This window comes from Sorex fumeus, unplaced genomic scaffold (assembly GCF_029834395.1).
Source record: "Sorex fumeus unplaced genomic scaffold, SorFum_2.1 ptg000041l, whole genome shotgun sequence".
In the NCBI taxonomy this organism is placed as follows: domain Eukaryota; kingdom Metazoa; phylum Chordata; class Mammalia; order Eulipotyphla; family Soricidae; genus Sorex; species Sorex fumeus.
Window position 1 is genome coordinate 6,836,964 of NW_026606098.1, and position 20,519 is coordinate 6,857,482.

The following is a 20,519-nucleotide window of genomic DNA, read 5'->3' on the forward strand; positions in this document are numbered from 1 at the left end:
TGCATGTCACACAATGCAGTCTTTCATGCTTTACTGTCGCATTAAAACAGAGATGTATTGCTGTCACCAAGACAAATTAGAAATATTACTAATATCAACTTTCCACGTCTTCCTATCTTCAAACGGTGAGGTAAATACAGCAAGTTGTGCTTCTTTCTTTGAGAAAGTAACAAAGGGATCTGGCCATGTGCATCTTACTGAATAGTGTTCCTTCCTGCCCCTCTGACCTGTGGCTTCCTCCCTCTAACTTGGCCACCTGGCACTGGGATTCCAAAACATCCAGCCAGCAAACTTCCACAAAGATCCCCTCAAGAAGGAAGCCAGGAGAAAGCTTCCACTTTCCAAATCCATGGCTCGGCTGGATGGCAGGAAGCTTGTCTGAAAAGAGCCATCCTGTGTGATCTTCCACAGGAGATAGACTTAGCCACCTCAGAGGTCCCTCACACCCTGTCTGGGACAAAAGGGTGGCATCTGTAATCCACAAACAAAGCAACCCAAAGTGGCATGTGGTTAATAAGGCCCAGCTCCGCCCAGTGGTGCCCTCACCCCTGCAAGTTCAGAAACTGCTGACAGCTCCAGGGCAGGTGGCCTACAGGGAGGCCACAAAGGGGACAGGCAAGGGAGAAAGGGCCATTCAGGTGTCTGTGGTGATCGTTGCAAGGAGCACACAGGGACCACGTCAGCAGGCATGTTTCTGTGTCCCAGTCCATGGCATGGAGCAGCCAGAGGCAACCCGGAGGAAGCGGAGAAATTCCTCCAGAACAGGGAAGTTGTGGGGAGGAAGGGGCAGGCGGGGGCCTCCTGGGAGGGCAAGGAGCAGTTGACCAGCAGGAGGAAAAGGTGGCGCTAGGTGTTCGCAGGGCATCTGTCAGCTTCTGGGCAGAGAAGCCCAGGAGCCTGGCACAGGTGCTGAGGGTAGGACCCCGGAGCAAAGTGCGACAAGGGGGCAGTCCAGGCCACTGGCACCAGAGCAGCCCGGCACAGCTCTGGACGGTCCAAGCTCCCCTAAAGTCTGTGACCAGTGGAGAGCAGAGCAGGGTCAGCAAAGGGAGCTCAGCTCCACCCTCTGCAGCTGTGATGAGTCCAGGACAGAGCTGTCCCACAGGACGGTCACCCTCTGTCGCTGCCACCGTCGGCCCTGGCGTGCCCAGGCTGTCCCCTGCATCCATTACAGGGACGGGGGGGCTTCCAGTCCCCACATGCAGGGGGTCTCTCCAGCCCCAAGCCTTTGCCACCAAGCCGAGCCCCGCCGATGGGACTGGGAACTGGGAACGGGCCCAGCACCCCAGACGACTACATCTCCCAGCATCGCTTGCTCGGGCCGCGGGAAGGGGAGAAAAAAAAGTTTTTGCCAAGCATTCCCGGAATGCGCTTCCTGCGGGCGCGGGGCGGGGGGCCGGCAGGCCGGCGGGCGGGCGGGCGGGGAGCACGGGGCGCAGCGGGGTGCTCGGGCCGGCGGCGGGGCCCCAGCATGGCCGAGCCGCTGCTCAGGAAAACCTTCTCCCGCCTGCGGGGCCGGGAGAAACTTCCCCGGAAAAAGTCAGACGCCAAGGAGCGCGGTGAGCTGGGAGCGGGCGGTAGGGGAAGAAGGGGGGCCACAGAGCCCCGCGGCCCGGCCCCGGATCCCGCGGCCCAGGACCCGAGGAGAAGGGGCTGGGGGGTGGGGGGCGCCCCGGGAAGGCCCCTGCGGATCCGGGCGGAGTCCCGAGGAGGGCAAGGGTCCCAAGAGGGAGGAGCTCGGGAGAGGGGGCGCAGACCGTTATGTGCGCTCTCGGGGATGCCAAGGCTGCGGGCTCCTTGGGAGGCCAGGGAGGGGGCCTCGCCTGCCCAACAGGAAATGGGGCCCAGGCCAGCGCTGCAGGCCCCGCGGGGCGGCCAGGCAGAGGCACCCATCCCCAAGGGTCTCTCCTCCAGGCAAGACAGGGTATCCCAGTCGCCCCCGCCTCCCAGCCCCACCTGCTCACCACTGGCTGGGGAGTTCCCAGGGCAGGCGGCTCCAGGAAACTCCCCCTCTGGGTGAGGATGGGGGAAACTAAGGCACAGGGAGGAGTTCCAGGGTTTGCTGAAGGCTCAGCTCTTTGGATCATGCTGAGACCCTGGGTCAGGGCTGGGGGTGGGGGCAGCCCAGTCTTGAGAAAAGCGAGCCACTGGGGACAGGAAGTGCAGAAGGCAGGGGTCGAGGAGACAGGGCCCAGCACACAGGAAACAGCCCTGGCCAGGGAGGGGCCCAGGCGGGTCGGAGAACTCCCCACGGAGGACAGTCGTGGGGTTGCTAGGGGGCTGCCATGACCACGATCCGAAGGCCGGCAGGAGGGGAGAAGCACGTCCGCACCCCTGGGTCAAGGCTCTCGGCTGGCCGCGGCCACTGGCCCGCAGCTGCTCTGGACGCTCATCCCCTCACTCTCCTCCAAGGCCGGCCTGCCCAGCCCCCCGCGCCCAGCCCCTTGGAGCCAGAAGCCCAGGCGCCTGAAGGGCCCCCCTCGGGAGCAGACGGGGCGCCCAGCCCCGAGCCCTCCCGGAGCCCGGCCCGCGGCGTGTACCTGCAGAGCCTGGAGCCCAGCAGCCGCCGGTGGGTGCTGAGCGGAGCCAAGCCCCCAGAGGAGGTGGCCGCGGGGCCCCGCCTGCCGGGCAACGGCGAGCCGGCCGGCGAGATCTGGTACAACCCCATCCCCGAGGAGGACCCCCGGGCCGCGGCGCAGCCGGCGTCGGACGCACCAGGTGAGCAGAGACGCCCCGCGGCCGCGCTGGCCCGCGGGCTGCGCTGACGGGTGCCCTCCGCAGGTGCCGCCCCCGGCAGCCCGCCCCCCAAGGCGTCGCGCACCAAGTCCCCGGGGCCCGCCCGGCGCCTGTCCCTGAAGATGAGGAAGCTGCCCGAGCTGCGGCGCCGCCTGAGCCTGCGGAGCAGCCGCGCCGGCCGGGAGCGCGAGCGGGCGGCGCCCGCAGGCTCCGTCATCAGCCGCTACCACCTGGACAGCAGCGTGGGCACCCCGGGCCGGGCGGTGGCGCCCCCGCGAGCCGGCCACCTCAGCGACGGCGACTCTCCGGAGCGGCCCGCGGGGCCGCCGTCGCCCGCCACCTTCCGGCCCTACGAGGCGGGCGCGGGGGGCGCGGCGGGCGCGCGGGTGCCCCCGGCCGCGCTCTGGGGCCGCCTCAGCCTGCACCTGTGCGGACTCGGGGGGCTGCGGCCGTCGCCGGGGGCCGCCCCGCGGGACCTCTACTGCCTGCTGCAGGTGGACGGCGTGGCGCGGGCACGCACCGGGCCGCTGCGCGCCGGCCCCGACTTCCTGCGGCTGGACCACACTTTCCACCTGGAGCTCGAGGCCGCGCGGCTGCTGCGGGCGCTGGTGCTGGCGTGGGACCCCGGCGTCCGGCGCCACCGGCCGTGCGCCCAAGGCGCGGTGCTGCTGCCCACCGTCTTCCGAGGTAGGATGCACAGCCAAGGACCGTGGCTCCGGGCCCAGGGTCCCGCCAGGGACACCCTGCCTTGCAGTGGGGACCAAGGGGGATGGGACATCGTTTGGGATCGTGGTTTGGAGGGTCGTGCGGGTAGACGTGCTCTAGAGCAGTCTCAGAGGCAGTGGCCTGCTTGGGGTCATGTGGATCTGGGCAGGCATGGCTTGGAGCTGCAGAGCAGAAGGGTCTGGAGTTGGGGGGGAGGGGGGATCCCACTCAGCTGCACCTGTGTCTTCAGGCTGCCAGGCCCAGCAGCTGGCCGTGAGCCTCGAACCCCAGGGGCTGCTGTATGCCAAGCTGACCCTCTCAGAGCAACGAGAAGCTCCTGGCTCGGCAGAGCCCCGCGTCTTCGGGCTGCCCCTGTCGCTGCTGGTGGAGAGGGAGCAGCCGCCTGGCCAGGTGCCCCTCATCATCCAGAAGTGTGTTGGACAGATCGAGCACCGAGGGCTGCGGGTGAGCCCCTCGCCCCAACCCAGGCCACTCCCAGAGTGCATGGCCTTCCCTGTCCATTCAGGCAGCAGCCCAGAGTCCCCATCCTCCTGAACCCAATCTGATGAGGAAAGTCACACCCCCACTGCATGAGCTGAGGATGGATGCCCGCACTGCAAGCTGCAGTTGGTGTTAATTAAAACACATGCAGTTATGAGTCACCAGTGGTCAATGCAAGGATCAATGCATTTAAAGCAGAATCTCCTTGAGGCAGGCAGGGAAGGCTTCCAGAAGGAAGAGGCAGATGACTGACTGTCAGCTGTCAGCATTTTGAATCAGAGAGGTGAGTACCAGGATAGGCAGGATAGGCAGCCAGGTAGGGACCCCATGACAGATGTCAGAGGAGCATTGAGGTGAGAGCCATCCTCCCACCTCTCAGGCCACAGTTCTGACTGCCACCCTGGGCCCCACCTCCACTCACCTCACGAGGCCATTCTGCGGCCCCCGCAGGTTGTGGGGCTATACCGCCTATGTGGCTCAGCAGCTGTGAAGAAAGAGCTTCGGGACGCGTTTGAACGGGACAGTGCGGCTGTCTGCCTCTCTGAGGACCTGTACCCAGATATCAACGTCATCACTGGTCAATCCCTGGGTCCCGCCCCGTGTCCAGCCTTGCTTTCACCCTCCTGTACTTGCCCTCCTCCTTCTCCTCCCCTGTCCCTGGCCTTCACCCTCCTTCTGACCAGAGGGGGCCTGTATCCACAGGCATCCTCAAGGACTACCTAAGGGAACTGCCCACACCACTCATCACCCAGCCCCTCTACCAGGTGGTACTGGAGGCCATGGCCCAAGGGCCCACCAGCAGGGCACCCCAGAGCACTGAGGGCACCCGGGAGCTCCTCAGCTGCCTGCCAGATGTGGAGAAGGTGAGTTGGGTCTGGTGGTAGCAGGAGGCACTCAGAAGGCAGAGGCCAGCACAGCAATCCATCCAGACCTGGCCCTGCCATGGTTTTGGCAATATTACACACAACCCTAGAAAGCAGGATTGCTTTTAGTATCTCCATCTCGAAGATGTGGAAACTGAGGCATACTGAAGTGAGCAAGGTGCCCAATCAGAAGGGAGGTCTTGGGCTGTGGAGCCACTCTGCCTTGGCGCTATCTGCCTCCATGCTAAATTCTGTAATGTGGAACCGCGGTCTGCCCTGCCTGCCATACAGAGCGATGGGTTCAAGTCCTGGCTCTGCCATTCCAAAACGCTGTCTCCCCTCCAGCACAATGGGATGGTAATGGGTCTGCCCATGCCAAGCCATCTTCCAGATGTGACATTTGCATCTGACGTTCGCCAGTCCCAAGGATCCGGCTCTGCATCATGCGTTCCCACCCCTCTCCTCTCAGGCCACGCTGACACTCCTACTGGACCACCTGCGTCTCGTGTCCTCCTTTCACGCCCACAACCGCATGACCCCGCAAAATCTAGCTGTGTGCTTCGGTCCAGTGCTGCTGCCTGCCCGCCAGGCCCCAGGCAGGTCCCGCGCGCGAAGCTCGGGCCCAGGCCTCGCCAACGCAGTGGACTTCAAGCGCCACATCGAGGTGTTGCACTACCTACTGCAGTCCTGGCCAGGTGAGCCCGGCCCCGCTCCCGCCCCGGCTTTTTCGGGCAGCTGATTGGTGGGGTTTCGGGAGGGTCACGCCCCTTCCTTACGGGTTGGCCAATCCACATTTGATGTGGTCAGAGGCCCTGCCAAGCAGTTTGGTTGCCTAAGCAACCAGTGGCTTCCATCTATGAAACCCGGGCCTGGACGTGACATCAACCAAACCCTTTGCCGTAGATCCCCACAGGGCCCCGGAAACCCCGGGTCTCGCCCCGTGCCTTCGGCCCAAACGACAGCAGTCACTGCACTTAACACTAGCGGCCCCTGAAGTGGTGACTCGGCCCCGAGGCCGCAGCGGCCCAGAGAGCCCCCCGAGCAACCGCTACGCTGGTGACTGGAGCGTGTGCGGGCGGGACTTACTGCCGTGTGGGCGGGACTTCCTGACTGGGCCCGACTACGACCACGTGACGGGGAGCGACAGCGATGATGATGACGATGATGATGATGACGACGACGACAACGAGGCGGGGGCACCCCAGGCCGCCGCCGACTTCGACGCATTCGAGGCGCCCTTTAACCCGCACCTGAATCTCAAGGACTTCGATGCCCTGATCCTGGACCTGGAGCGAGAGCTCTCCAAGCAGATCCACGTGTGCCTCTGAGGCCCGTCCCCCGCCTGCGTGGGGCCGCCCTCCTCCCTCCCGTGCTGGGGAAACCAGTCACTGTGAGCCCGCTCTCGCTGCTGCCAGCCCATCAGTATTAGCTTTGAGCACCGCACTCTGCTCCTCCCTGGGCCGAGGGCTGTCCCACGCGTTGTTTGCACAGGGTAGGGTGACCCCGATTCTGGGCTCTGACTCAGTAGGGTGGCCACAGCTGCAGAGGGGTTTGTGGAAAGAGTCTGCTTCTTCCCTCCTTTCCCCACACCTAAGAACGTTGAGCACTTACAAGACCTTCCTTTTGGAGGGGGTCCCACCTGAAGTGTTGGGCTGGGGCAGTTTGGTACGGAACTATTTATTGCCTCCGTGTGTGTTGTCTGTATGTGAGGGCCAGTGTGTGTGCGTGCACAGGCCTAGGGTGTGCGTGAGAGGCTCTGGAGAGCCACCAAGGAGGGAAGAGAGTTAGCAGGGCCCAGACACCCTCACGTGCCACAGGCGGGAGTCGGCGCCGTCTGCCCCGCCACTGCCTCACTGCCATCTCTGGACAATAAATCAGATGCACAGGTCTGAGTTCTCACCAGCCGGCAGGTGATTTATTTGGTGTGAACGAGAAGGCAGGCCCGGAGCTCTCCAGGTCCCAGGTCCCCACAGCAGCTGGGCACTAGCCCCTACACAGAGATGGAGCCGTCACGGATGTCGGTCCTTCCAATGAGGATGTTGACCACCACGGGGTGGCCCCCTTGGCACTGCTTCTGGGCTTCCTGCAGCACCTGTGACACTTGATCCTCGTCCCGTGAGAGGAGCAGGCCCTGGGCCCCCAGCCCCATGGCCGCCTTGTGGTAATCTAAAAGGGGAGACACAGTCAGATGGTGTCATGGAGGGAAGCCAAGTTTGCCCACACACACACCCTGGCCGGTCCCCTCACCACTGAACGCCAGGCCGCAGGCCACGTTGCTGCCCAGGCTGGGCACCTGTTCTCGGGAAATCTGTGTCCAGCCAGCATCGTTGCCAACCAGGGCTATCACTGGGACCTGCAAACAGAGAGGAGGCCAGGCCACCCAGCTGCCTCACCCCAAAGCTTGGCCTGCCTCAACATCTAGAATTCCCTGGGGGGGCTGGAGCAATAGCACAGTGGGAAGGGCGTTTGCCTTGCACGCTGCTGACCTGGGTTCAATTCCAAGCATCCCATATGGTCCCCACCAAAGGAGTAATTCCTGAGTGCAGAGCCAGGAGTAACTCCTGTGCAATACCAGGTGTAACCCCCCCCCCCAAAAAAAAACCAATTCCCTGGGGTAGCCGCTCACCTTGTGTCTGACAAAGGTGTCGAATTCAATAAGGCTGTAGCCAAAGGCTCCATCCCCAAACAAGCACCACACCTGCAGGGAACGAGGGTTGGGAGGTACGAACCCACCGGGTGGCCTCCTCCCTACCTCCCATGCCCAACTCACCTCGGCCTCAGGCCGGCAGAGCTTGGCCCCAAGTGCAAACCCAGCACCGACTCCCAGAGTCCCGAAGGCCCCTAGGAAATGGGGGGAGGGCAGGTGAGTGCGGAGCACCCAAAGCCCATGTTCCTATCCAAGGGGCTGCTTCCTTACCAGGGTCAAGCCAGCACAGGGGTCCTCGGGGCTGGACCAGGTGCGCAGCAGTGCCCACAAAGTCCCCGCCGTCCACTACCAGAACCGAGTTCTCAGGCAAGGCCTCGTCTACCAGCTGCAGCACCCGGATAGGGTTCAGGTGCTGGGCTACGGGCTGCAGCGCCTTCTCCCTGTACCAAGTCAGGCGGTCAGCAGGCAGCAGCAGGCTGGCCACAAAGCCCAGCCCTGCCCACTCCTGCAGCCCCACCGGAAGGTCTGTTCCTTCTGCCGGTCAGCTTGCCGCAGCTCTTCAGCCCAGTCTGAGGCCCAGGTCTGGCCCTGAAGGCCCTGCACCAGCTTCAGCATGAAGGTGCCCACGTCTCCTGGAGAAGGGAGAGGGCACGGCTGCAGGATGGGGACCCACACACAGCAGGAAGCAAGTGGATCCCAGCGGGAGGGACAGGCCTCTCAGGACCAACCGGGCAAGACATGTCAGAGCCACAGAAACCTGGAGCGGCAGCACGGGAGGACGGACTTGGCCCGAGCAACAGCTGGGGTTCAGCGAGCTCTGCACCGGCATCACGCAACCACAGATAGCTCTGTCCACCCCTCATCTCCACCAGCCTTGTAGGAGCCGAGAGCCAGTGGGCAGGGGACACAGCACTTTGCACACATGGACTTGTGGCCACAGGAGCGCATGCTCCAGCCTGTCCTTCCTGTCTTGGGCCCATTACCAGCACCAACTCACTGCCCATCCGCTGCTAGCCAGACCCTCCCTGAGACAATTCAACGATGCCACCCCAACGTGCTGGCCAGAAAGGCACACTGCAAATGCAGTGGGGAGCCCTGCAGAGCAGAGCAGGAAGGCACACGGTGGGGCCAGGCGGGGCAGAGACCGAAGCACGCTCCCAACGCTTCCATCTGAGAGCTCCGAGGATCTGGAGGATGGGGGGGTTCCCTGGGGCAGGGCGCCTGCTCAAGTCAGCAAGTGTCTGGAGGAGAGGACCAGAAGAGTAGCCACGGGACACGTGGGGAGCACACGCACCCTGCACAGCCTCCTGGGGTTTCCAGAACATGTCTGAGTTCATCATCATCTCCTTCCGGTTCCGGTTGACGATGATGATCTGACTGTTGCGGCTGAGCACACGGCCATAGGACAAGCGGAAGTCACACACGGCTCCTGGGGGGGCGAGTGGGTGGGGTTGCTGTTCTCTTCCTGTCCCCCAGACCCCTCACCCTCCAGCTCTCGGCCACCGGCAAAGGCCATGCAGCCCAGCCCAGCTGCCCTGAGTTGTGTGTGGGCCGCAGAGCACGGGAGCCGCAGGTGCCAGAGCTGGGCCCCTAGGGGCCTCGAAGCAGCCACTCACCTCCATCACCCAGCACAAGGCTTGCCTGCTGGGGGCCAGGATTCGGGGGGCTGAGAAGGAGGTGTGACAGTCTCACTGTCCAGCTGAGGCCATACCATACAACCAGGGCCCCGCCAACCCAACAGGAGCTGGTCCCCATAGCAGCAGCTAAAGGGCACAAGCGGCCGCATCTGGCAGGACTCGAACTCTTTAGGGGACTGATTGGGCGGCGGGAACACCTGGGAGGATGTGGCGCACCCACCAAGCATCTCTGACCTGAGGGCCTCACACTGGTCCCAATCCCTAGAGGGAGAGGGTGGGCCCCAGGAGGGGGGTACGGGACGAAGAGCTGACACACAGGGCAGGGAGCAGGGGCGGTCCGGGAGGGAGCGAGACTCACCTGCCAACAGGACCACGTCAGCCTTCTTGAGGGCGGCACTGCGGTTCTGCCGGATGTGCAGCGGGTGGTTGCGGCCCAGCAGGCCCCGTGCCATGCCGCCCAGGAAGCAAGGGACACCCAGGGTTTCCACTGCTGTCCTGCGGGGCCAGGCAGGGCAGAGGTGAGTGTCCCCACCCACCCCCCAGACCCCGGGGACCAAGGTGAGGGTAGCTGAGACCTCTCACCGTAGCTTGTCGGCGGGGGTTGGGGGCAGCAAGGCCTGGCTCCCCAGCACCAGCAGGGGCTTCCTGGCCCGGCTGAGGATCTCCACACAGCGCTGCACCTGGGGGGGAGGTGGGGTTTAAAGGGCCGACCCTCAGCGACGAGGGAGACCACAGCCCCCGTGGAGAGATGCCGTTCTGCCACGTGGAGGTCCCTGGCAGGATAAGGGGAGTCACCTGCTGGGGGGACGCCTGGGGGATGTCCAGGGGCAGAGGCCCCACGGGCCGTGGCTCCCAGGCTCCAGCAAAAAGGTTGGCAAGGTGATTCCCTAAGTACCTGGGAAGGGGAGATGAAGAGGGTCACCAGGAGTGATGGGGAGTAGGGTGAGGGCCCCTGGACAAGGCCCCCTGGCTGCAAACCCCCCCGCATCTCCCTACTGCTTCTGCTGACCACCCACCCTGTCACAGACCCTCAAGCCAGCTCTGTGGCTCTGAGCACACAAGGGACCCCTGCAGTCCCGGGTCTGCCATCACCCGGTGAGCAGCCTCCATGCCCAGCGGCCCTGCCCTCCTGCACTCATTGTCACTCCCAGAAAGGGGTGACACACTTCCAGCCCCCAGCTGTCACAGAGCCACAGAGCCCTGAGGACTGAGCACTGGACAGCAGGGCTGTGACAGTCCCTAGGCCGCTGACTCATTGCTGCCAGGAGTCCCATGCAGGGGCCTGGTTTGGGGCGTGGACGTGGTGTGAGGGTGTCAGAGAGGGAGGGGCCGCTCACCAGAATACCAGGTGACCCATGAGGTCCTTGGGTGGCTTGCTGGGCACCATCTCCCTCCGGACCAGGAAATAGGGGTATAGCACATCGATGGGCAACTCCACGAAGACAGGGCCTGTAGGGACAGGGAAGCTGTACATCTGCACGTCCAGCCCGGGCCAATGACCCTCAAGCAACCCTTCTACCTGGAGTGCCTGACTGGGCAGCAGCCAGGGCGGCCCTCAGGGTGGGCACGATGTCGCGCACCCTCCACACCGAGGCACAGAACTTGCAGAGAGGCCGAAACAGGGACATATGGTCGATGGCCTGGAGCGCCCCCCGGTTCTGGCAAAGACAAGGGTCCAAGGAGTCACATCTGAGCACCAGAGGCTCTCCAGGGACTGCCACACCCCCCAGGGTCCCTGGGGTGTGTCCCCGCCAGGGTACCTGCATCAGGGTGCTGGCGGCCCCGCCCAGGAGCAGGACAGGGGACTGCGCGATCTGAGCATTCTTCACGGCTGTCACGGTGTTGGTGAGCCCAGGGCCTGCTGTCACCACGGCCACACCCACCGTCCCTGAGACAGACACAAGACAGCTGTACCCATTCCCTCAAAGGGCCGACCAGCCCCCAACCCCCTCTGTCCTCACCACTCAGGCGGGCCACGGCATCAGCGGCAAAGACAGCGGTGACCTCATGGCGGGTGTCCACCACACGGATCCCCAGCTTCTCGCAGGCCACCAGGATCGGAGAGATGTGTCCACCAACCAGCGTGAAGAGAAACCGCACGCCATGGGCCCTCAGCACAGCCGCCACCAGCTCCCCACCATGCTGGACACTGTCCTTGTCCACCTGAGCCCGAGGAAAAAAAGCATAATGATGGCTGGCACACAGGGAGAGTGGTGGGGCGCAGAGTCGCGGGACAGGGTGCGCCCGAGACCCTCTCTTAGCTGAGGTGAGGTTTGTCCGAGCGGGGTTCGGCATCCAGAGGAAGCAGGCTCCATGGTGCCCACTTCAAAGGGTGGGGCAATGGGGGGGAAAAGCCAGAGAACCTGGTGGACTAGGCTTAGCTGGGCACATCGGCAGGGGTACAGGCAGCCTGTACAACAGCCACCCCAGCCACACCCTCCTCGGTGTCCCAGCGAGAGCACAGAGCCATGGACAGGCACAGGCCTTACGGCTGGAGATGCTACTCCAATGGGCAATGGCACCCAATTGGCCCATCAAGGGTGGTCCCAGCTTGCAAAGGAAGGACTTGGAGAGGGGGCCTGAAGGCCCACGGGTCTTCAGAGTGGGGCCAGGTCCCCCAGAAGGGCGCTCTAAGGTAAGTGAGCACACAGTCGGAGTACACAAGTAAACGCAGAGCCCCTACTTCCAGAGGCTTGAGAGAGACTCAGGAAAATTTCCTCTAAAGCACTAAACTTGGTGTACTTGGGAAACCTGATCACTGTACTGTACTGTACTGTAAAATCACGGTGCTCCAAACACAAAAATGAAACTCAGAAAGATAATCGAAGCCCAACAGTGGAGCTATCTCCAGCCCACCTACAGCCCACTCTGTTCCCACTGGGGTTAGGGGGTGATGCTCTGTAAAAAGAGTGTCCTGGAAGGTGGGGATGAGACTCGATGACAGAGGGCACACCTAGAATGTGTGAGGCTGGGCATGGCTGGCAGAGGGGAAGGAGCTGGGCGGGGTGCCCCGGACTGCAGCTTCTCCACTATCTCTTCCTAATGGCAAAGTCCAGGGCGCCCCAGGTACTGGGCACTGGGGGAAGGGCCACCGACCTCCCCACCCGCGGGCCCTTCTCCCCTGCCTCAGGTGCAGGGGTGGCCAGGGACCCAGTCCAGCGCTGGTGGTCCCGGGCCTCCCTGGACAGGGGGGGGGGGAGGGGGGGGGCAGGGTGGTCCCTAACACACCTTATGCACCAACTGATAGATGAGCCCCAGGTGGTAAGCAGCGCCCAGCAGGGCGGCCACGAGCGTGCCGCCGAAGGCCAGGAGCAGAGAGGAGGAGAGGAAGCTCCCAGCAGGGCCGGTGGACGCAGGAGTCTCCATGAGCGAGCGCCTGAGGAAGGAAAATCAGCAGCAGGAGCTGGACCAGGCAAAAGTGTCACCGGAAGGGCCACGCCCCTCGCTCAGCCGATTCCCGCCCACCCTCCGCCCGGCCCCGCAAGCGCTTTTCGCGAGGCCACGCCCCTCGAGTGGCAAAAGATCGTAGGGCCACGCCCCCAAGGGCTCGGGTCACGCCCCCTACGAACTGGGGTCTCGGGTATCACCGGCGTCACCAACCACCACAATCCCCGCGGAACAGCTGCCACCGCTTCAGAGGGCCGCCGGGAAGCCCCGAACCTCAGCCCAGCCCGTGACGTCACCTCCGGCCCCGTGACGTCACCTCGCCAGGCGCAGTCAGGCGCTCCCCCCTCACAAGGGCACGAGCCCCAGCCTGATCCCGACCCGAGGTGGCAGTTTTAGGTCCAATGGCATCAGGATGCTTGCCGAACCTTCCCGCCAGAGCCCTTGGACCTTCACCTATAGGAAATGGCGCTGAGTCCAGAAGAATTCGGCGCCCTTCGTGTCACGTGACGCGGGGGAGCGGCCGCGGCGCTCGGGCCGGGCTTGGTGCGCGTGCGCAGAGCTGGCGCCGGCCCCACCCCCCGCCCCTCATTGGCTCTCCTGCCCGTGGCCACGCCCCCAGCCGCTCCTGGCCCGCGCGCCCGGAGGCCACGGCGCGCTCGGGCCCGGTCCCCTTCCAGAGCAGCGGCCGCGATGCTTGTGACCTTTGTCGCCGGCGTCGCACAGCCGGGATGTCGGCCCAGGGAAGCCGAGTATTCCTGTCCGCCGTCTTCCGGTGTCTGGGAACACTCCCCACGTCAGCCAGCGGTTCGTCCAGGGCGGGTCCGGCCGCTCTCACTGTGGCTCTGGCGGGGGCTGCCTCCAGGGTTGCACCGCTGCGCTTCTGCCTTCCATGAAGTCATTCCTCGGGCAGCGGTCCAGCCGCAATGTGGAGCAAGAACAGTTGTCCTCCGCCTCCTCACTGCCCCATGCTCCGTCCAGGGACTGGCTAGCGCCCTCTGAGCCCGCTCCATCCAGCTCGACGCTCGGTGAGAGCTGTGGATCCTTCCAGCAGTCACCAGAACGGCTCTTCTGTATTTTACCGACCACCTCAACCGCGGCAGCACATATAAATGCAAACTTAGTAAAAGTCCAGCAGCAATCAGGAAAACCACCCAAGGTGATGTAGGCAGATAGATAGGGAAAGGCCCTTTGCAATGAAACAAAGTTTCATGGGAGAAGAATTCTAGGAATGACCCACCTTGTGGATACAGAAAACAAAGGCCTGATAAGACCATCGCAGACCCTCAGGATATAGGCCTCCCCATGAAATTCCTCTTTTTGAACCTCCCTGGTGACCTCCTTAGCAACGGACTTTTACCTGGAAAGAGGCCTCAGGTGGGGACAGGCTGGAGAAACCCTATAAAGGCCACCTTGAACAAAGGAAGGGCAGGCATATGCTGCCCGAGCCCATGTGCTGCTTGTGCCCACGTGGCCGAGCACATGTGGTACTCTTGAGATGTGTACTTTCATGCTTTCACGTCTAACTTTACTCTCTCTCTCTCTCTCTCTCCCCCCCCCCACCCCGCACCTAAAAATCCTCCAAATAAAATCTATTTGTTTCACTGCTTGTCTACTCCTGAAATTCCTTTCTGCGAGGCGAGACAAGAACCCAGCAACCCTGGGTCCCGAGTGGCTGAGGCGGGTGGGGAGAAAGTGACTGTCTTTCTCCTCCCCGCTTCACATAAGTCACCCGTGGGGCCCACCGACATCAAAGGGACCACAGCCAATAGGATCTTTGCCTTGCACGCTACCAACCTAACCCACGTTCGATCCCTGGCATCCCATATGGTTCCCCAAGCACAGCCAGGAGTAACTAACCCGAGAACACCGCAGTGTGGCCCATACAAGGACGAAACCCATAAAAAGGCCACCCCAGCCACTTTGCCAGTAAAGAGGAGTGCTGTTATCTTGTGTTGCAAAGGACACAAAAGTCCAGAGAGGCTAAGGAACTTGCCCAAGACCACAGAGCTTGAGAGACTGAGGTTGTCTGTGAAGTCAGGTGGAGCCCCTCAGGAAGGACTGCTGAGCTCCCCCCAGAGCTGTTGGGGATTATTCCCACAGCCTCCAGAATGGCTCCTCCTGTCCCTCACTGCCCACTCCTGGCTCCCCCATGTCTGAAGCAGACCCTAGTAAGTACCTGGGTCCCTCTGAGTTCCCTGGTGCTTACTGTGGGAGTGGGATGTCAGAGAGGGTTTCGAGCAGCCAAAGACACTCAAGCCTGCATGCCATTGGATTATTCTTTATTTGTTATAACCTAAAATTGAAAAAAAAAAAGTCTGCTTTAGAGTGCAGATTGCTTGCCAGCAGAGCAGAAACGTAGAAGGGGCATGAACAAAGGACTCAGGGCCACAGTCTCCAGTTAGAGAACAACAGTTTGGGTGGTTGGTCAGCATCACAGTACTTGCTTGGCATAAGTAAGGCCTTGGCTGCAAGCCCTGGGTCGAACAACTCTAAGAGCTGGAACCCAGGCTTTGCACGCAGGCCTGTGACCCGTGAGACACAGCCAGGACCATCCCCACTGAGCTGGAAGGACCCATGAATATCACAGTGGAATAACTCCTGTGGATCACTGGGTGAGACCCAAAAAGGAAAATATTTGAAAATAAAAATAAATGAATCTTAGTGATGAGGACCAGAGTGATAGCACAGCAGGTAGGGGACTTGCTCTGCATGCGGCTGACGGGGTTCAATCCTCAGCATCCCATATGTTTCCCTGAGCACCACCAGGAGTAATTCCTGAGTGCAGACTCAGCGTCACCGGGTGTAGCCCAAAAAACAAAACAAACCGAAAAAATAAACCATAGAGATGGTTGCTACCGTGGAGAGCATTGGGCATGATACACGTCTTATGTTAAATGTTTCTATGGCACATGTGCAGAAAACACCACTGCCCACACTTTGGGAGCAGTGAATTTATCAAACATCCCTGTCTCCTCAGTTATACATCTGACTGATGCATCAGAGGCCTCGGGGTTGAAGGAGGATGCCAACGCCAGTTGGCAGTGGTGTCAGCGTCTTCCATTCTCCAAGTGCTCCTGAGGACTCCAGCCACAGGCCTGTTTCCAAATGTTTGTCCTCTTTGAGTGACACGACTCTGCAATCTGCGCTTCCATCTGCCTCCCCTGACGGGAGCCACACCTGCAGGAGCAGTAATGCAGAAGGGTGTAGCCTGTGTTTCCATCGGCCTGACAGAGCTGTGGAAGCTGGGTCATGCTCACAAGCAGGAAGGAATCCACGAGCACCGTGGAAACACGACAAAAGCTGTTTTTTATAAATCAGCTGTTGTAACCTCACTAAAAATGAAACAAAACAGGCGGCCTACCAAAAATATAGCTCTGTTTGGGTATAGCACTTGTTTCATGTGGGCTGGGCCAGGTTGAATCTCTGGTACCACGTTTGGTGCCCTTGAGCACTGCACCATCTATAAGCCCTGGGCACAACCAGGTGAAGCCCCCAAACCAAAACAAACAAAAATGTAGCTTTCTTAATTGGGCTCTAGAAATGTGAATTGAAACCAGACATCCTAAGGTCACCTTTGATGGTAATAGCTAAAACAAAATGGAGAAGACATTTGTTTTCTGGAGAAAACAAAATGCCCACCGATAGCTGAGAGTTAGAGGCCAGGGAAGTGGTCTGACAGAAAGCAGAGGCTGAGAGGCCCAAGGCTGCCTCAACCTTGGGCAGGGGGGAAAAAAATCAACAACACAAATAGGGCCAATGACATGCTCACAGAGTAGTAAGTGTTTATGAATATAATTATATATCACAGGTAACAAACCTCCTATTGTAGATTTTATATAGTTTGTTTTGGGGGCCTCACCTGGCAATGCTCAGGGGTTAGTCTCGGCTCTGCACTCAAGAATTTCTCCTGGCAGTACTCAGGGGATCATATGGGATGCCAGGATCAAAACCAGTCGTTCACATTCCAGACAAGTGCCCTTACTCACTGTATGATCTCTCCAGCCCCTATAATATTTAATGCATTTCATAAGTTATATATATGTGCAATAGGTTATTTTATATAAAGCTTAGTTATCTCTAAGTTGCCATATATTTATAATTTGTCACATAAGGTCCAAGTAAACATGTTTTACACTTGCCTGTGTGAGGCCCTGGGGATGAGCCTATAAGATACCTATATGCACATGACATCACAGTTTATACACTGAGTGGACAACTGTTGTTATTGGCGGAGAAGTGGTGATTCCAAAGATTCCTTGCCAGGGCTGGAGCAAGTGGGTAGTACAGTGGGTAGGGCGCTCATCTTACATGTGGGCCGCCCCAGGGTTTAACCTCCAGCATCCAAGATGGCCTGCCCAAAGTGAAAAAAAAAGAAGGGGGAATACAAGAAAAGAGTTCCAGGACCTAGCTCAGGGGCAAAATGCAATCTCACCTATGAAGGTCTGGGTTTCATCCCCAACAGTGGAAAACCCAAACCAACCGCGAGAAGGCAGTGGTAAAGCAGTGGTGATCCTGGGGGTAATCGTGTTTTTCCTTTTATCTGGTGGTGGAAGGATCACGCTCAGAAATGCACAGTGGAAGAAGGTCCCGGGCAGCGGGTCCCGGGCGGTCGGCCGTGCGGGCTTGGCAAGGGTGCAGGGCCGGGCTTGTGCGCCACCTCGTGGCCCTGGGTTCCACTGCAAGCAGGAAGAGAAACCTCCAGCCCAACAGGGTCACCGACCGTTTCCCAGTCTTGGAACTGGTGGAATTTTCATCTTGGAAAATGGTCCCCCACTCAGAATGCCTGGGAGTGCAGGAAGAGAGGAGGGTTCCCCTGCCCTAGCTATGTGTGTGGCTCCCCTAGTGCCTGGACGGTGCTTAGCAAGCTCCCTAGGCCCGGCTCCCACCAGCCAGCAAGGCAGGAGGCTACCTTGCCTTGTGCAGGAGCACAGTCCCCTCTGGCTTGAGCCAAGACCCCCTGGAAGCTTCGCTTTTAGAGGCTGAGTTTGGGGACTCACCTCTCCTGCTCCTGCGTCTGCTCGGGGTCACAGCATGACCATGGGGGTTGTGAGGAGACAGAGCTTCTTCCTGGCAGGGCATGGGGTCAGGGAAGCGGATGGCCATCAGCCCGCGTCATGCCAGCTACCCAGTCACTAGGGGGGCCAGAGGGCAGGAGGCCCATAAAGGACTGGAGGAACTTCAACGCGGAGAGCCTTCCCACCGCACCTGACACTCTCCTTTCTGCTGGCCTTGGCAGGGAGGGGCTGGGGGTCCTGGCTGCTGTCCCTGCCCCCAGGATTCAGAATCATACTCTGAGGATTCTGCCCCTCCTACTTCCTGCAGACTCAGGGGTCTGCTTTCATGGCCCCAGGTTCCGATGGGAAAATGTGTACAGATGCGTGTGTGTGTGTGTGTGTGTGTGTGTGTGTGTGTGTGTGTGATTCACTTATGGGTGGTGGTCATAAGGTCCTGCCCTATTGATGTAGGTGGGTCCCAAGGTGGATTATGTGAAGCGGGGAGGAGAGAGACAGTCACTTTCTCCCCATCCACCTCTGCCACCCCAGGACCCAGGGTTACCAGGTTCTTGTCTTGCCTCACGGAAAAGAATTTCAGGAGTGGACAAGCAGTAAGACAGATTTTATTTGGAGGTTTTTTTGAAGGGGAGGAGAGAGAGAGATGAGAGAGAAAGAGGTACTCAAGAGAGAATCCGGGCTTCTCTAAGAGCAGAGAGAGCCCCTACACACACCCCATCATTAGATATGAAAGTCCCCATCTCAAGAGAGAAGATGCAGGTGACACTTGTGCTCAGGCTCCACATGTGCTCAGCCACATGGGTGCAAGCAGCACATGGGCTCCCATGGCATATCCATGCCCTTCCTTTGAGCAAGGTGGCTTTTATAGGAATTTTCCAACCTGTTGCTAAGTGGGACTTCTACCTAGGTAAAGTCCGTTGCTGGGGGGCTAGGGAGTAGGGTTGGGAGTGGTGATGGTCTTTTTTGAACTTCCTTTCCTGGTCTTTTGTTTTTGCTAGAGCCTCTGGGGGGGGGGGGGCTAGCCTTTTCTGGGTCTGATGATGGTGCCAGGTGAAAGTCTTATCAGGCCCGAGTTCCTGTTTTCTGCAAGGTTGACTTTCTGCAGGGGCGGGACCGATAGCACAGTAATAGGGCATTTGTCTTCCATGCAGCCAGCCTGGCCGAGCCAGATTCAATTCCTTCGCTCTTCTCGGAGAGACCAGCTAGCTACCGAGAGTATCTCGCCCACGCGGTAATGCCAATCAATGAACAATGGAAGGACAGGACAGACTTTCTGCAACTTCCCAGGAAATTCATTGCCATTGCCTTGAGGAAGGGAGTCCTTGAGAAAGGGGGTCTTCCCTCTCCAACTGCCTGGCTACATAACTATCAACAACTTAGACCTGGACAACAAGGCACACCCCAACAAAATTCACCCAGGTCTTGCCCTCAAGAGGGAGGAGGAAATGGGTGGATGTGCACATCTGCAGGGGAGAGGGGGAGCAATAGGACAGGAGGATTTGCTACCTATGCAGCCCCATTTGGTCCCCACGAGTTCGCCAGGTATGATCCCTAAGTGCAAAGCCCGGAGTGAGCCCCAACTGCCCAGCGTGGCCCCCAAATGAACACCCCATTCTCAGTAGCTCCTGCCCCTGCCCCAGTGCCCAATCAGCTTCTCCTCGTGACCCCTCCCCCACACGGGAAGGGTCTGTACCAGCCTCCACAAGAACACCCTCCAGGATCCCATCAGCGGAGGTCGCGGTGCGGAAAGCTCTGAGGAGAATGGCAGCCTCTGATGCAGCCCGCAGGATGAGGTCCCTGCAGGCAGAGCGTTCTCCCGGCCCTGAAGCTTCCTTCACACAGGCAGGTGTCAATTCTATTTTCCCTTCGAATCTTTATTGAAGGCATCCTGCTGTGTAACGGTCTACAGGTCACAGCTGTGTGGCACTCAGGAGAGAGTTGCTGAGAATGTCAATGAAGAGGAGCTTGGCCTCCTGCAACGGACATTGTGCCTGGACTTGAGGTGTCTGCTCGTCCCTGCAGCTGCCTGGAAGTTCACCTGAAGTGCCAGGATTCTGCCTCTCTCTGTGCCCATACTCCATGCCCTTAAAAGCTCCACCAGAAGCCTGTCCTAGCTTCTCCACCTAACGACGGTTTTCAGGCAGGGGGACCTGAGTGGTTCATCTAAAACAAGCCACCACCCTCTGACCGAGTCATTGATGCCAACTGCCAAGAGAGGAAGCACCAATGGACCAAGGGGCCAAGAAGTCAAGTGCGGGAGCTGGCAGCCCCCAAGAAGCCACCAACCTCTCCACGCAGAGACGGATGCACGGAGTGTTAACTATTCCTTTATTAGCTAGTGCTGCAGAGGGGGCCGTACCAGCAAGTCTGGGAATGTGACTGTGTGAGGCTTGGGACTGAAGGCGTATGACGAAAGCAGCTAACAATGCTCGTGCCATGGGGCTAAACCAGCAAGTCCTGGGCAAGGTGCACATGCAGCCACCGCCTCTTACATACTCCACCAACACCCCCCTTTCCCTGGTTCCCAGGTGCCTGGGGGGTGCAGGGAACACTTCTAGGTCAGAAACTCCCAGCAAAGCTCTAGGACGAGCTCCATGTGGAATGCAGTGAAGTGACGGGTAGGGGCTCCCTGATGGCCCGAGCCCTGGCCCAGGGGGTGAGCCCAGGATGCGTACCTGGTACGCAGAATCCAGCTTGGCCGAATGGGCCCACAGACTCAGCCCCATGGGGGCACGGGGCATAGGGGAGGGAATGTCTCCATATATATATATTTTTTTGTAAAAAATAGTAATATGTTTGCTTAAATGAATGTTTCTATACAAAATGTAAAAAATAATAATAATCCACTCGTGTCTGGCCGTGAGGGGAGAGGGCAGCCGAGGCAAGAAGGGGGGAGGGGCTGGGAGAGGTGTCAGGGAGGAGAGGCAGGGTGAGTGCACCCTTTATGTATAAATAGAGGGGACTGCAGGCGCCCTGCATTTGCGGAGGGAGGAGGGCAGCCGGGCAGGACAAGGCCCCTCTGGCTCCCCAT

At 60.1% G+C, this 20,519-nt stretch overlaps 2 protein-coding genes across 3 annotated transcripts; one reads left to right on the forward strand and one right to left on the reverse strand.

Annotated features, from left to right (window-relative positions):
- Positions 1-1,404: 1,404 nt before the first annotated feature.
- On the forward strand, positions 1,405-6,699 carry SYDE1 (synapse defective Rho GTPase homolog 1). Its single transcript, XM_056119511.1, has 8 exons — positions 1,405-1,559; positions 2,413-2,718; positions 2,782-3,423; positions 3,692-3,906; positions 4,393-4,519; positions 4,645-4,805; positions 5,275-5,500; positions 5,709-6,699. Exons 1-8 carry the CDS (start codon positions 1,472-1,474, stop codon positions 6,131-6,133), a joined length of 2,190 nt encoding a protein of 729 aa, XP_055975486.1. The 5' UTR covers positions 1,405-1,471; the 3' UTR covers positions 6,134-6,699.
- Positions 6,700-6,710: 11 nt separating this feature from the next.
- On the reverse strand, positions 6,711-12,967 carry ILVBL (ilvB acetolactate synthase like). Of its 2 annotated transcripts, none has more exons than XM_056119513.1 (16): positions 12,930-12,967; positions 12,318-12,465; positions 11,051-11,252; positions 10,850-10,977; positions 10,609-10,747; positions 10,427-10,538; positions 9,885-9,984; positions 9,672-9,769; positions 9,448-9,584; positions 8,747-8,881; positions 7,970-8,084; positions 7,723-7,892; positions 7,576-7,646; positions 7,432-7,503; positions 7,053-7,158; positions 6,711-6,971 (listed from the first exon to the last, which is right to left on the reverse strand). In XM_056119513.1, the coding sequence occupies exons 2-16, from the start codon at positions 12,453-12,455 to the stop codon at positions 6,796-6,798; spliced, it is 1,899 nt and encodes a 632-aa protein (XP_055975488.1). In that variant the 5' UTR covers positions 12,456-12,465; positions 12,930-12,967; the 3' UTR covers positions 6,711-6,795. The 2 variants fall into 2 exon arrangements, with proteins under 2 accessions (XP_055975488.1, XP_055975487.1); XM_056119512.1 differs by lacking the exon at positions 12,930-12,967 and adding an exon at positions 12,773-12,791.
- Between the last annotated feature and the right edge of the window lie 7,552 nt (positions 12,968-20,519).